The 14,419-nt window shown below is 40.6% G+C and overlaps 1 protein-coding gene across 2 annotated transcripts in view; it reads left to right on the top strand.

Moving 5' to 3' along the window:
* FRMD3 (FERM domain containing 3) overlaps positions 1-14,419 on the top strand; it is a 276,523-nt gene that overhangs the window by 167,746 nt on the left and 94,358 nt on the right. For both annotated transcript variants that reach the window (XM_075318304.1, XM_075318296.1), the window contains exon 4: positions 4,629-4,707. In XM_075318304.1, the coding sequence (XP_075174419.1) occupies positions 4,629-4,707 (79 nt within the window). The remainder of the gene's footprint in view (positions 1-4,628; positions 4,708-14,419) is intronic.

Here is a 14,419-nt window from a genome sequence, read left to right as displayed (position 1 = left end):
AATCTTTTGATTTTGATTTTCCATGAATGAAGGATAAATAAGCTCCATCGTCTGCTTTACACTTTATATTATGAAATTACATTATCAGTAGTTCTGTCATGTGTGATGGGACTTGTAAACCGTGGTCCATAATTCTGATCATTGCCCTTAATCCTTTTATATACACGCTTGGTCAAAATTGTTGGTACCCCTCGTTCAATGAAAGAAAAACCCACAATGGTCACAGAAATAACTTGCATCTGACAAAAGTAATAATAAATAAAAAATCTATGAGAATGAGCAAATGAAAGTCAGCCATTGCATTTCAACCATGCTTCCACAGAATGTAAAAAAAAAATGAAACTCCTGAAATAGGCCTGGACAGAAATGATGGTTCCCTCCTTAACTTAATATTTTGTTGCACAACCTTTTGAGGCAATGACTACAATCAAACAATTCCTGTAACTGTCAATGAGACTTCTGCTCCTCGCGACAGGTATTTTGGCCACTCCTCAAGAGCAAACTGCTCCAGTTGTCTCATGTTTGAAGGTTGCCTTTTCCAGATGGCATGTTTCAGCTCTTTCCAAAGATGCTCAATAGGATTTAGGTCAGGACTCATACAAGGCCACTTCAGAATAGTCCAATGTTTTCCTCTTAGCCATTCTTGGGTGTTTTTAGCTGTGTGTTTTGGGCCATTATCCTGTTGCAAGACCCATGACCTGCAACTGAGACCAAGCTTTCTGACACAGGCCAGCACTTTTCTCTCTAGAATCCCTTGATAGTCTTGAGATTTCATTGTACCCTGCACAGATTCAAGACAACCTGTGCCAGATGCAGCAAAGCATCCCCAGAACATAACAGAGCCTCCTCCATGTTTCACAGTAGGGACAGTGTTCTTTTTTTATATGCTTCATTTTTCTGTCTGTGAACAAAGAGCTGATGTGCCTTGTCAAAAAGTTACTTTTTGTCTCTTCTGTCCATAGGACATTCTCCCAGAAGCTTTGTAGCTTATCAACATGTAGTTTGGCAAATTCCAGTCTGGATTTTGTATTATTTGTTTTCAACAATGGTGTCCTTCTTGGTCGTCTCCCATGAAGTCATGTTTGGCTCAAACAACGACGGATGGTGCGATCTCACACTGTTGTTCCTTGAGCTTGACGTTCACCTTTAATCTCTTTAGAAATTTTTCAGGACTTTTTTGTTACCATTCGTATTATCCGTCTCTTTGATTTGTCATCAATTTTCCTCCGCATCCACATCCCAGGAGGTTGCCTACAGTCCCATGGATCTTAAATTTCTGAATAATATGTGCAACTGTAGTCACAGGAATATCAAGCTGCTTGAAGATGGTCTTATAACCTTTACCTTTAACATGCTTGTTTATAATTTTCTTAGTTGAAGTTGACACGCCTTGATTTAACATGTCCCTTTTGTCACATTATTTTCAGGGGTACCATCATTTCTGTCCAGGCCTAGTTCATAAGTTTTATTCTTTTAAAAATTCTGTGGAAGCATGGTTGAAAAGCAATGTCTGACTTTCATTTGTTCATTTTCATAGATTTTTTTTATTATTACTTTTGTCAGAATCAAGTTATTTCTGTCACCAGTGTGGTTTTTTCTTTCATTAACAGAGGGGTACCAACAATTTTGACCACGTGTGTAAAAATAATACATAAACAAAAAAATGGTCTCCTTTTTGAACATTTCTTGTATACTTCTTTAGAGGAATTATGTGACTTTGTACCATTTTTCATCACTGTATTTTATCACTGTTTTCAGGAACCTTGCTTTGTAGGCATTGACTGTGATCCGTTTTTGTTTGCTTCCAGAGGATGCAAATCTTTCTATGTGGAAATTGGCTTCAGATGTCTCTCTTGTAGAAAGACTGTTAGACTGGACTCACACAAGCATATGGCATCCGATGTGAGAGCATCGGATGCGATATGCTAATGTCCCCCGGCTCAGGCTCTGCTGCGAGCGTGAGCCGAGTGTCATGCGACTGTAACCCGATCTTGCGATCGGGTCACAGCTGTGAAGCTGAGTGCGGGCGCTGCGGTGGAGAGGGAGGGGTTAATCCTCCCATCTCCTCCACTGTGAGCCTGTGCGTATATAGCACTGCACTGGGATAACATCCGAGTGCAGTCCGATGTATCTCTCGCATCCATTCACTTGAATGGGTGCAAGAGACACGGCGGTAGCAGAAAAACGCAGCTGACCAACAGCTCGCACTCATAGAATAACATTGGTCCGAGTGTAATACGAGAATTTCTTGCATTGCTCTCATCCGTATTTGTCGCTCATGTGAGCGTACCCTTAGAGGGGTTGTCCTATTACAACACCTGTCCATAATGTGGGTGATTGTTGACCAGTAGAGGTCAGGCCACTCAGACCCACTGGTATTCAAAATGGGAAACTTTTTTTTCGCTTAAAAATAGAGGGGCTGTGCCGAAGTGCGAACTGCTCTCCATTCACTCCCCTTGGAGATGCTGAGAATTGTGCACCAGCCGCATTGGGAACAAATGGTGTAGAGGTCGAGTGTCCAACCTGCCATACCATGTCGTAATAGGGATAAAAGTTTGCCTTTGCCTATAAAAGTTCCCTGAACCCCTGAAGCTATGGATAGGTAATGTGTTTTAACCGGACAACCCTGTTTAATGAGCTTACACACATTAAATAAAATTCAGGTGAACTCTTGGGAACCTCCCAACTCTTGCCCAGCATATAATGTCGGGGAATAGAAGGATTGGGAAGATGGGATTTGAATGCCTGATAAATTACTGCCAAATTGAAATCCGCTTTCTCCTTTCAGCCCGTTGAAAACAGTTGAACACTCTCCTCAGCCAGTGTTCATATATATAATTATGGCCAAAGGTTTTAGCAAATTGGACAGAATTTCACACAAAACGCCAAAAATGGGCCAGACAAAATTGTTGGCACCAACAGCTTAATATTTGGTTGCACACCCTTTGGAATAAATAACTTCAATCAATCACTTCATGTAGCCAGCAACAATCTTCTGTCACCTCTCAGTTGAAATTTTGACCACTCTTCTTTTGCGAATTGCTCCAGGTCTCTCAGATTTGAAGGGTGTCTTCTCCTAACAGCAACTTTAAGATCTTTCCACAGGAATTCAATGATATTTATTGCTGGCCACTTCAGAACTCTTCAGTGCTTTATTTCCATCCATTTCTGGGTGCTTCCTGAAGTATATTTGGAGTCATTGTCCTGCTGGAAGACCTATGACTTAGGACGCAAACACAACTTTCTGACACTGTGTAGTACTACATTGCTACCCAATATCCTTTGGTACATTTCAGATGTCATGATGCCTTGCAGACCGTCAAAGCACATATAGCCACAGTCAGCAAAGCAACCCAAAACATCTTTGAGTCTCCACCATATTTGATTGTAGGTACTGTGTTCTTTTCTTTGTAGGCCTCATTATGTTTTCGTAAACAGTAGAATGATGTGATTTACCAAAAGGCTTTATTTTGGTGTCATTTGTCTACAAGATACTTTCTCAGAAGGATTTTGGCTTACTCATATGCTTTTTTGGCAAAGTGAAAGTGCAGTCTAGCTTTTTTTTGTCTCTGTCAGCAGTGGGGTATTCTTGAGTCTCCTGCCACAGTGTTTTTTGTCAATCAAATGTCAACACATAGTACGCGCTGACACTGATGCACTCTGAGCCTGATGCATCTTCAATGCAAAGATGAAGTCAACTTCTCCCCTTTTTATCTGGTTTCAGGTGTGATTTTCATATTGACACAGGTGATTTTTAATGAACATCACATGCTTGAAACAAAGTTGTTTACACACAATTTTGGAAAGGTGCCAACAATTTTGTCTGACTCATTTTGGGAGTTTTGTGTGATATTTTGGCCAATTTCCCTTTTTTTCTGTGTTGTTGCAATACACACAAAGGAAATAAACATGTGTATAACAAAACATGTGTAATTGCAATACATTTCTGGTAGAAATACTTCATTTCCTGAAGCAATTTCAAGAGAGACAATATTTTCAGCCATGACTGTATATGTGAGACCTGGGAGAGATAGCTGTCTGGGGTTGCAGGACAGATTTTTATCCTCTAGAAGCAAACTGTCTCGTCTTGTCTCTGACCACTCTCCGCCGATGTCTACTTTGAATTCCACACTCAGGGACATATGGTCACTGCAGCTAGTCACTTTAGTGAGCCTTATAGACTCTTGATACCTTCTGATGCATCGCGGATAAAGCTTTGTTCAGATGGCCTTCACAGTTTGAGATGAGTTGAACGTACTATATGAAATAGGTGTTTTCTTTTTAAAAATGGGGTTTTATGGTAGGGTCATAACTTTGGTGCCGTTGGTATTCTTGTTTGCACGATGAACTCTTTCTATGGCTAGATGTGGCTCACATTTAGGAGGAACGAGAATAATAGCTTAGATAAGTTCACATCTCACAGCCGCTTTTGACATTACATATTGGTTACATATATTGCAAGTAATTTGCAATCTCATTGAGGCTTTTCTAGCATGCTTTTATTTACTGCTCTGGCTTGGGCTACCCCTTACTCCATTTCACTTACTGTAAAGAAACCTCTCCTGCATTTTCATTAACAATGCCCTGCGCTATTCTCATGCTTTTATTTTTGTTTTATAACGTTTCAGCTCATCCACCATACACCATGTGCTTTAGAGTGAAATTCTACCCTCATGAACCTTTGAAGATTAAAGAAGAGCTCACCAGGTATTTTATGTGTTTGTGTGTCCTAATTATTTGGCATGAGGAAGGAACCAAGACAACCTTTAATTTAGTTGCGCAATTTTAAAATTAGTTTGGTCAGCGCTTGCCGGATCATATGGTGCAGATCCATATCAAGTGCTCATACATTGACTTATATTTATGGCAGTTCTTTTACTAGAACATGAATCCATAAGTAACATTTATCATTTTTCAATCTGGCTAAGGGAAGCCATAGGACAGTGAAATAATCTCATAGGAAACAATAGGATCAGTTTTGTCATCAGTTCCCATCAGTTTTATTTCTTTTCTGCAGATTTGGTAGGAATAGAGACTGGATGGTTGGACACAGGAGTGTAACTATCGTGGGCGCAGGGGTTCAGTTACATCTGGGCCCTGGAATCTAAGGTGTCCCAAAAAGTACTTTTGGCCAATAACATTAAAGACTCAAGCTAGCTGAAGGTCATGTTGGAGATTTTGCATTGGGGCCCACTAGTTTCAAGTTAAGCCACTGGCTGGCCATGTGAACGAGCCCTTAGCAAGTGACATTGTAAAACGCTTTGTACTAAAGATTTTCATAACTAATGGGAGTTCATCAAAAGACATTTTACAATTACAATTTGAGAAATGTTATGTTTCTAATATATTCTCACATAAACAATGTACGATGAGATTGGAAATACAGGAATTACAGGAATGTCTTATAACTACACACTTGAGTATTGGTTCCAAATGTACCGTATTGTGTGTATTAATGTGTCTAATTTTTCGTGTTTGTGGCTTTGAATGTATTCCTGTAGCATGTATGCCTGAAATCTTTGCCTTGCTTGTTCAAAACAATTGTCCAGCAGATTAAAATAATTTTTCAAAAGACTTAGACTGTTTTAGAAATAAAAGTTATACCCCTCCTATTCAAGTACCTCTCTACCAGTGGTCTCTACTGACGACAATCATAATCACCCGACAATATAATGTATATGGGGCCTCCCTTTGTTCTCCAATAAGTAAGCTGCCACCAGAACTGTCTGGGTTTTTGTGCTTTCCCACGTGAAAATACATGAAAGCTCGGCCAACGATCATGTTTATGGGGGAGATGGGTGAGATCCCTGTGTGCTAACTGAGCATTCGGTCTATACCTATTATATTGTTATGGTCATCTTTACTGGAAATTGCAGTAAATGCCTGCTCAGGTGGGTCACTCAGTTGGCAATTTTTGACTGAGTAGGCAGTTTTGGTAATTTCCAATGTGTCGAGATCTGCTATAACTCAAGAACTAGCCCAATTAGGCTAAGATATGGATTGAAGAAAAAACAAAAAGCCAGCACCAAATGTGCACTACAGCACTAAACATTCCAAACTGTACTTATTATAAATAAATTTTTGAGATTTTTGGCAAAAAATTGCAATTTCTTGAGCTGCTTCGCCACGTCACGGCAAATCTCATTTGAAGCAGTCCTACACTAAAATATTTTTATAAAATGTGCCATACGGCCTCACATATGAATAGTAGAACTGCTCTTAGCAGCACTCACCTGGTCTATTTCAATCCCGTACCCATGACTGAGTCATGGCTGTGGGCGGGACAGGTCCAAGCAAATGCTGCATGAAGTAAATAGCCTGTGGACAAAGCCTGATGACTTAATGTGAACAGTCACCAACCGCCAAAATCCAGACAGATGGAATACATCCCAAATTGGGGTGCATAGCAAGGTGGAGGTCAACCACCGACCAATTCAATGAAGAAAAAACAAAAAGCCAGCACCAAATGTGCACTACAGCACTAAACATTCCAAACTGTACTTATTATAAATAAATTTTTGAGATTTTTGGCAAAAAATTGCAATTTCTTGAGCTGCCGTATGGCACATTTTATAAAAATATTTTAGTGTAGGACTGCTTCAAATGAGATTTGCCGTGACGTGGCGAAGCAGCTCAAGAAATTGCAATTTTTTGCCAAAAATCTCAAAAATTTTTTTATAATAAGTACAGTTTGGAATGTTTAGTGCTGTAGTGCACATTTGGTGCTGGCTTTTTGTTTTTTCTTCATTGAATTGGTCGGTGGTTGACCTCCACCTTGCTATGCACCCCAATTTGGGATGTATTCCATCTGTCTGGATTTTGGCGGTTGGTGACTGTTCACATTAAGTTATCAGGCTTTGTCCACAGGCTATTTACTTCATGCAGCATTTGCTTGGACCTGTCCCGCCCACAGCCATGACTCAGTCATGGGTACGGGATTGAAATAGACCAGGTGAGTGCTGCTAAGAGCAGTTCTACTATTCATATGTGAGGCCGTATGGCACATTTTATAAAAATATTTTAGTGTAGGACTGCTTCAAATGAGATTTGCCGTGACGTGGCGAAGCAGCTCAAGAAATTGCAATTTTTTGCCAAAAATCTCAAAAAATTTTTTATAATAAGTACAGTTTGGAATGTTTAGTGCTGTAGTGCACATTTGGTGCTGGCTTTTTGTTTTTTCTTCATTAAGATATGGATTGGGCTATACCAAAGTGAAAGTATGGGCACTTAGGCGGGCTTTGCACGTTGCAACATCGGTAACAATGTGTTACCGATGCTGCAGCGATAGTCCCGCCCCCGTCGCACGTTCGATATATAGTGAAAGCTGCCGTAGCGATTATTATCGCTACGGCAGCTTTACACGCACATACCTGCCGTGCGACGTCCCTCTGGCCGGCGACCCGCCTCCTTCCTTAGGGGGCGGGTCGTGCGGCGTCACAGTGACGTCACACGGCAGGCGGCCAATTAAAGTGGAGGGGCGGAGATGAGCAGAATGTAAACATCCCGCCCACCTCCGTCCTTCTCATTGCAGCCGGGAGGCAGGTAAGGTGAAGTTCCTCGCTCCTGCGGCTTCACACACAGCGATGTGTGCGGCCGCAGGAACGAGGAACTACATCGTACCTGTCGCTCCCCCGGCATTATGGAAATGTCGGAGGCTGCAGCGATGATACGATGACGACGATTTTGCGCTCGTTCATCGTATCATCTAGGATTTACACACTACGACATCGCAAGTGACGCCGGATGTGCGTCACTTTCGATTTGACCCCACCGACATCGCACCTGCGATGTCGTAGTGTGCAAAGCCCGCCATAGTACTTACTAGACAATCTATGGCTATACTTACGGTAGTTTGTTCTTTTTTATCTAGAAATAACAGAAAATATGTGCTGTATTTCCTTTGTGCAGCATTTTTAGTAGCTCTCCTGAGAACGCACAATAATAACTATAAATGTACAAATGAAATGAGTTTCCCATTTTATAAGATATAGGAAGGCTCTATCAATGATTATTCACAGAGAATAGTAGCATGGTGAGTCGGTGCAATGGGCCTCTGGTCTTTATCTCCTCTATGTCACATACCTTCGCCCATCTTGGGCTTATAGTATCCCTGAGTTCAAAATTTAATTCATTTTTTTTAATTTCTCAAACTGGCCCTGCAGGCCGTCATTGTCATTAAATTATTCTAAAGTGTTATGTTTCAGTGTTTGTTAGACAAGTGCCCCCACGCAAAAAAAATTGTATCAAAGTATCTGAGCACAGATGGAATTTGGGGGCGCCACTGCGCAACATATAGGGTGCCAACCTCCGCTTCAAGGTGTTGTGAGTTTTCAGGGAAAGATAAGCGATAGATACAGATGTTGATCCTTTATCCTAATTTTTATTCTGCCCCACTAGACCGCTATTGGATTGTTATCTAGAACATGCTTGCTTCTTCAGGTTCATCACCTAATTACTGTTCATATATTTAATGGTATAGTGTGTTCACCTTTTGGTGGGGTATTTTAAAGATATATTGAATAAAGTATAATTTTGTAAGCATTTTATTTTTATCACCCATTCAATATTACCCTTTAGACCTATTTATGTAAGCTCACCTCTACAAGTGCCAGCAGGCATGAATAATATACTAAGGTGAAATATTGAAAGTATTTTTCTTGCTGCCTGTCCGTGCTCCAGGGAGAAGTCAGGAGTGAGCGTATACACAGTGAGCTGATACATAAAATTTGGATTAAATGTACTGTCCCGACCTATAAAATAAAAATAACAGATGCACCATGCACTTTATCCATTCCAGCAATGTCAGTGTTATGCCAATCAGCGCCCACTATTGGGCTGTTTCGATGAATGATGAATAAGTGGTAGTAGTCAGAGTACAACAGCACAATAATGGCTCGTGTGGCATAACAACGTAACGCAAGCCTCGGGAGACCTAGTGCTGACATTGTATGATATGGTAATGGTGCAGGAGTTGAGTTTCTTGTATTTTTATTTTGCAAAGGGGAATGCTGTGTTTGACCCCTTTAACAACGCTGCCTCCCTGACTTTGATGCTGGCTCGCACACTGAGCTCACATCTTTCCCTGCAAATGAAGGCTGTATCATTATCACTTCATCTGCATTTAACAGCTGCGGGTGGAGTAACGCTCTGCCCGTGGTTGCCACTGTCAATCTCTGCGCACTGCAGGGTGGCGCTGTCTTCTGAGCCCTCATTGGCGTGCCCGCAGACCCCTATGTCTGCCATCACTGTACTCCTGTGAAATCCAGCTCATGGCAGACGTTCATAAAGGACTTGTATTTGTTGTATATACAGCAATGCTACATGATTTCTTGTATATACAGCAATGCTAAGTGATTTCTTGTATATACAGCAATGCTACATGATGTCTTGTATATACAGCAATGCTAAGTGATTTCTTGTATACACAGCAATGCTAAGTGATTTCTTGTATATACAGCAATGCTAAGTGATTTCTTGTATACACAGCAATGCTAAGTGATTTCTTGTATATACAGCAATGCAGTGACAGTGCTGTATATAGAATAAGTGATCAGACTATTGCAGGTTCAAAACCCCCAAGAGTACTGTTAAATATCATACAAAGTAGGAAAAATATTTTAAAAAATATGGAAATTAGAATGGGAGGTGGATGTGCAGTACCCTGACGCGGCCACTATCAGAAAACGGAGCAGCTACGGAACTGAGCATTTCCGACCACCTGCTGCCGCTGATGTGACCGGGAACAGCTGATTGGCGGGGGTACAGGGTGTCGGACCCTGGTCTATCAGACATTGATGACTTTTCCTGAGGATAGGCCATCAATATAAAAGTAGAGGACAATCTCTTTAAAAGTTTTGTTGCAAATAGTAAACAGGGTCACAAAAAATATGTTGAAGAAAACAAAGAGACGCATTAACTGCCAAAGATTTCAGAAAAAAACAAATGTGAAGTGACCAGGAGCCCATAAACCTTCAGTACTGTCATATTCCAGAACTTCAATCCCCTTGCGGGCCCATAATTACAAAGTGTCATGACCAAAGTAAGGAAAGCAGAAACCCGACCACCATTGAACAAACTAAACAAGACACATACCGAACTTTGTAACGTCAAGACTAGACCAAGAAATATCAGAAGATAGATTTTTCAAAGGTTTTATATACTACTGAGATAAAAATGACTCTTGATGAACCAAATGGATGAGGTTGTGGTTAAATTGAAATGAGCACAGACATCCACTTTGGCTCCAAAGCCAACATTGTGGATGTGGGTACTGCTATGGGCTTGTATTGTTAAAAATGATCTAGTTGGACCATTTCAGTTGGAAAGACTCAAAATCAACTCCCACACCTACTGCTAGTGTTTAGAAGACACTTTCTTTTAGCAATGGTACAGGAAATAGTCTGCATGCTTTTAAGTAAACCATGATTTTTATGCAGGACCATTCTCCATTGCATGCATTGAAGTACTCCACTGCTTGCCTGCCAGTTAAGGCCATATAATGATATGGCACCTTCCTCACATGACCTAAACCCTATTGAGATCTTGTGGGCTCTTCTTAAACGAGACAGTTATGGTGATGGAAAACAATCTCCTCTCTGAACAGAGTCTGAAAGGCTGTGCTTGGTGCTGCCCAAAAAGTTGATCGTCAACAAATTTTGAAGCTGATGACCCCATGGATGGAAGGCTTGACCGTTATTAAGAAGAAGGGCAGTGATATCTAGCACTGAGATTTTTTTGAAAAGTATATTTGTACATTCTGAGTTGTATGATTATTATTTTCACTTGAACAGATGAAAATGAACAATTGAGATGATGATTTACATTTAGTTGCGTAATAATTCTGCACACTAATAGTTGCTCAATAATTATACATACATAGATATTCTCCTGAGAAAAAGAAAACCTCAATTTTTCTTTCTTAAATAATTAGATTTATTAATCTTTTGGATTGACCGACAGTGCTGTAATTGTTCAATAATAACATTGATCACCAAAATACAAATTACAGTACCTAATAATTGTGCACGGTGTAATAGCAAGTGTTTTCTTGCAGCATGTCCTTTACTCTCGCACTACAAAGCAGGGCACAGATTTAATTTGTATCCAAATCAGTTATTTCATGGCATCTGGATCAAATGTGGTCCTCAAGTATTTAATCTTTTGGCAGGTTTTCAAATGCGGATTGCAAAACATGCTCAAGCCAAGAGTATTAAAGATGAACTACATGGCCTTCAGTTTCTGTTTCATCTGATATTGAGGAATGAAACCTGTAAAATGGGAAAATCCACACAAATATTCAAAAATGCTCAGTGATGAATCATATGGGAAATAATCATGACTTCTCAGTGGCAACATTCACTGCTAAGAACTAGAGATGAATGAACCCAAAGTTCAGTGTTCATACCAAATACAGAATTTACCAAAAAAAAACAGAGTTTGGGTGCTTTGAATGGCTAGCATTGGGGGTAACAAGAGTGTGTACAAGCAAACTAAAGAAAAAAGAAAAACCCTACCCACCTGCCCCCGGAAGATTTCTGTGTTTGGCCTGCTGCATGTGGGCAGAGACCTGAACTGCCCAATTAGTGACTTCCATTATTGGGGTTCAGGTAAGTCTGGGTCCCAAACCGATCTTTATTTGAAGTCTAGCTGAACCTGCCAAACCAAACTTCCAAGGGTTCGCTCATCTCTACTAAGAACCAAATGATTTGTGGAGGCAGTGTCAGCTCAAGACCTCTTTTTTATTTTTTTTGGAAGCCTCATTGGTTTTATGACCTAGCATCTAAGATCACTATATGTAGTAGCATTTGTCAGTGTGGAATAGGCTAATACCCACCACAATTGTACTAAGTATTCTGGCAGATGACTCTGAGGTTGGTAGTATTAACTGTACAATTCTACAAAGATTCTACAGTGTGGCCACAATATATCGTTTTCAGTCGTAGTTGCTTTTTATTTTTCTTGTTCCTTCTGAATGAATATAAGTAATGCTGTATGGGCTTTCATATATTCAGGAATCGCATAGAGCTTTAGAATCAAAGGTAATATGTATTGTAAGTGTGTGCCATATAAAATGTATGAGAACCTACCAGGCAGGCACTTCAAAGCAGAGCATAGGTCCCGTGAGAAGTTGAATAAGTAATGTTTCTATCTCATCTTATACTATGTCATTAAAAATAGGAGGCTGGTGAAGTTATGTGCAGCTTTGTTTTATTTGGTGGACACTACAGTTCACCTTTCATGTATAGATGTTAGGAGCCTGCTCATAAGAGTTTACAATCTGTGAAGAAATAATGCTACCACAAGAGGTAAAATTGCTTGGTTTATACAGATGAAAATTGGATGTTCCACTATGGAGGATGTTAGTCTTAGATCATTGGCAGAATGAGGAGGTATATAACGGGTAGAAGAGAGCAGACATGTTAGGAGGCGCAGCAATGTAGAGTAGTTTAACTTCTATTCTAAACTGAATGGGCAACCAGTGCAATGACTGGTGGAGGCATAAGTGTATTAGGACAACAGAAATATTACCTGACTGTTGCTTTGATGATAGATTGGATAGAGAAGAGTTTGGTGTGAGACTCATTAGTAGTAAGTTATAATGAATCGGATCAACAGTAAAGAATTTTTAGAGTTTTGAAGGTAAAAAGGCTGAATTCTGAAGATGTTTTTAAGGTGCAGATTACTTGAGCACATGATTGATTGATATATAGGAATTTTAAAATTTCTTCAGAGAGAGAGAGTATTGGAACTATAGGGCCAAATTGGATTTAGTAATCCTAAAGTCAATATTGACTCATTAACAAGCCTTGCCAAAAGGGAGTAAAGATAAGGTCTTAGTCAAATATAACCTTAAGATAGCAGGCATACTACCTGTGAGTTATGGTAATACCACGCTCTGAAATATAAAATCTTTGGTGTAAGTAGAGTAAATAGTAGGTGAGTAGAGGGAGAGAAGCTAAGACGCTCAGTTTTTAAAACATTTATTTTCAGATCAAGAGCAAATAATGTTACAGAAATTCCACGGTGTTTGGTGGTAGTTTGGAGGTGATGTCACAGTAAGTTGTATATAACTGGGTGTCATTAAGATGTAGATACTGTAGTATTGAAAGCCAATAGTGACTAAGTAGAAAGAAATGAGGAGAACAGTTTTGTGTGAACCTTGAGGAACCACAACAGCAAGTGAAAACCTAGGAGTGAAACATGGGGAACCCCAACAGGAAGAGAAAACCTAGGAGTGAACTCTGTGGAACCCCAACAGCAAGAGAAGACCTAGGAATGAACTCTGTGAAACCCCATCAGCAAGAGAAGACCTAGGAGTGAACTCTGAGGAACCCAATAGCAAGTGAAGACCCAGGAGTGAACCCTGAGGAACCCAATAGCAAGTGAAGACCTAGCAGTGATCCCTGAGGGACCCCAACAGCAAGAGAATACCTAGGAGTGAACCCTGGGGAACCACAACAGCAAGAGAAGACCTAGGATGAAACCCTGAGGGATCCCAACACCACAAAAAAACCTAGGAGTGAACACTGAGTGACCCCCAACAACAAGGTGCTGTATATACTTGAGTATAAGCTGAGTTTTTCATCCCATTTTGTTTATGCTGGCCCCATGCACCGGACGAGATCACCGAGGGGTCTAGGTGCCTGTGGACTGCAAGAAACACCCTTCGATGATCGTGCCCAGTGCATGGAGCCGCTGCTGCTGCTTTCATGGTTTTACTGCAGTTGAATGCTTCATGGCCACAAAGCTTTCAACTGCATTAAAAACAAAAAAGGCAGCCTTCAGCGGCTGCCCTGTGCACCGGACGAGATCATGGAGGGGTCTGTGTGCCTGCAGACGGCAAGAAGCAGGTAAGGGACAGTGCAGGAATGGAGGACAGGTGAGAAGAAGTGTGTGTGTGTGTGTGTGTGTGTGTGTGTGTGTGTGTGTGTGTGAGAGAACAATGGCATAATAGGGAACAAGAAGGGGACCAGAATGAGGACATTACTAAAGTATTGGCACATTACTGCAGGGCACATTACAATAGGGCACAAGGATGGGGCACATTACTATAGGGCAGAAGGCTGGGCACATTACTATAGGGCAGAATGATGGGCACATTACTATTGGGCAGAAGGATGGGCACATTACATTTTATTGGTATATATTTTTATGTTTTAAATTTACCAGTTACTGCAGCATTTCCCACCCAAGGCTTATACTCGAGTCAATAAGGTTTCCCCGTCTTTTGTGGTAAAATTAGGGGCCTCGGCTTATATTCGGTTTAGCTTATACTCGAGTATATACGAATTAGGAATAGAAATAGAGGCAGCAACTTGTTCATTGAACAATCATTTAAAGAGGTAAACAGAAAAGCCAAAGAGTACGGTTTCCTTCAGGCCATTAGAGTAGAGAATACTGAGTGGGAATTGGTGGTCTA

The sequence above is a fragment of the Anomaloglossus baeobatrachus genome, chromosome 1, assembly GCF_048569485.1.
Source record: "Anomaloglossus baeobatrachus isolate aAnoBae1 chromosome 1, aAnoBae1.hap1, whole genome shotgun sequence".
NCBI classification, from domain to species: Eukaryota; Metazoa; Chordata; class Amphibia; order Anura; family Aromobatidae; genus Anomaloglossus; species Anomaloglossus baeobatrachus.
This window is presented reverse-complemented; position numbering and strand designations above follow the sequence as displayed.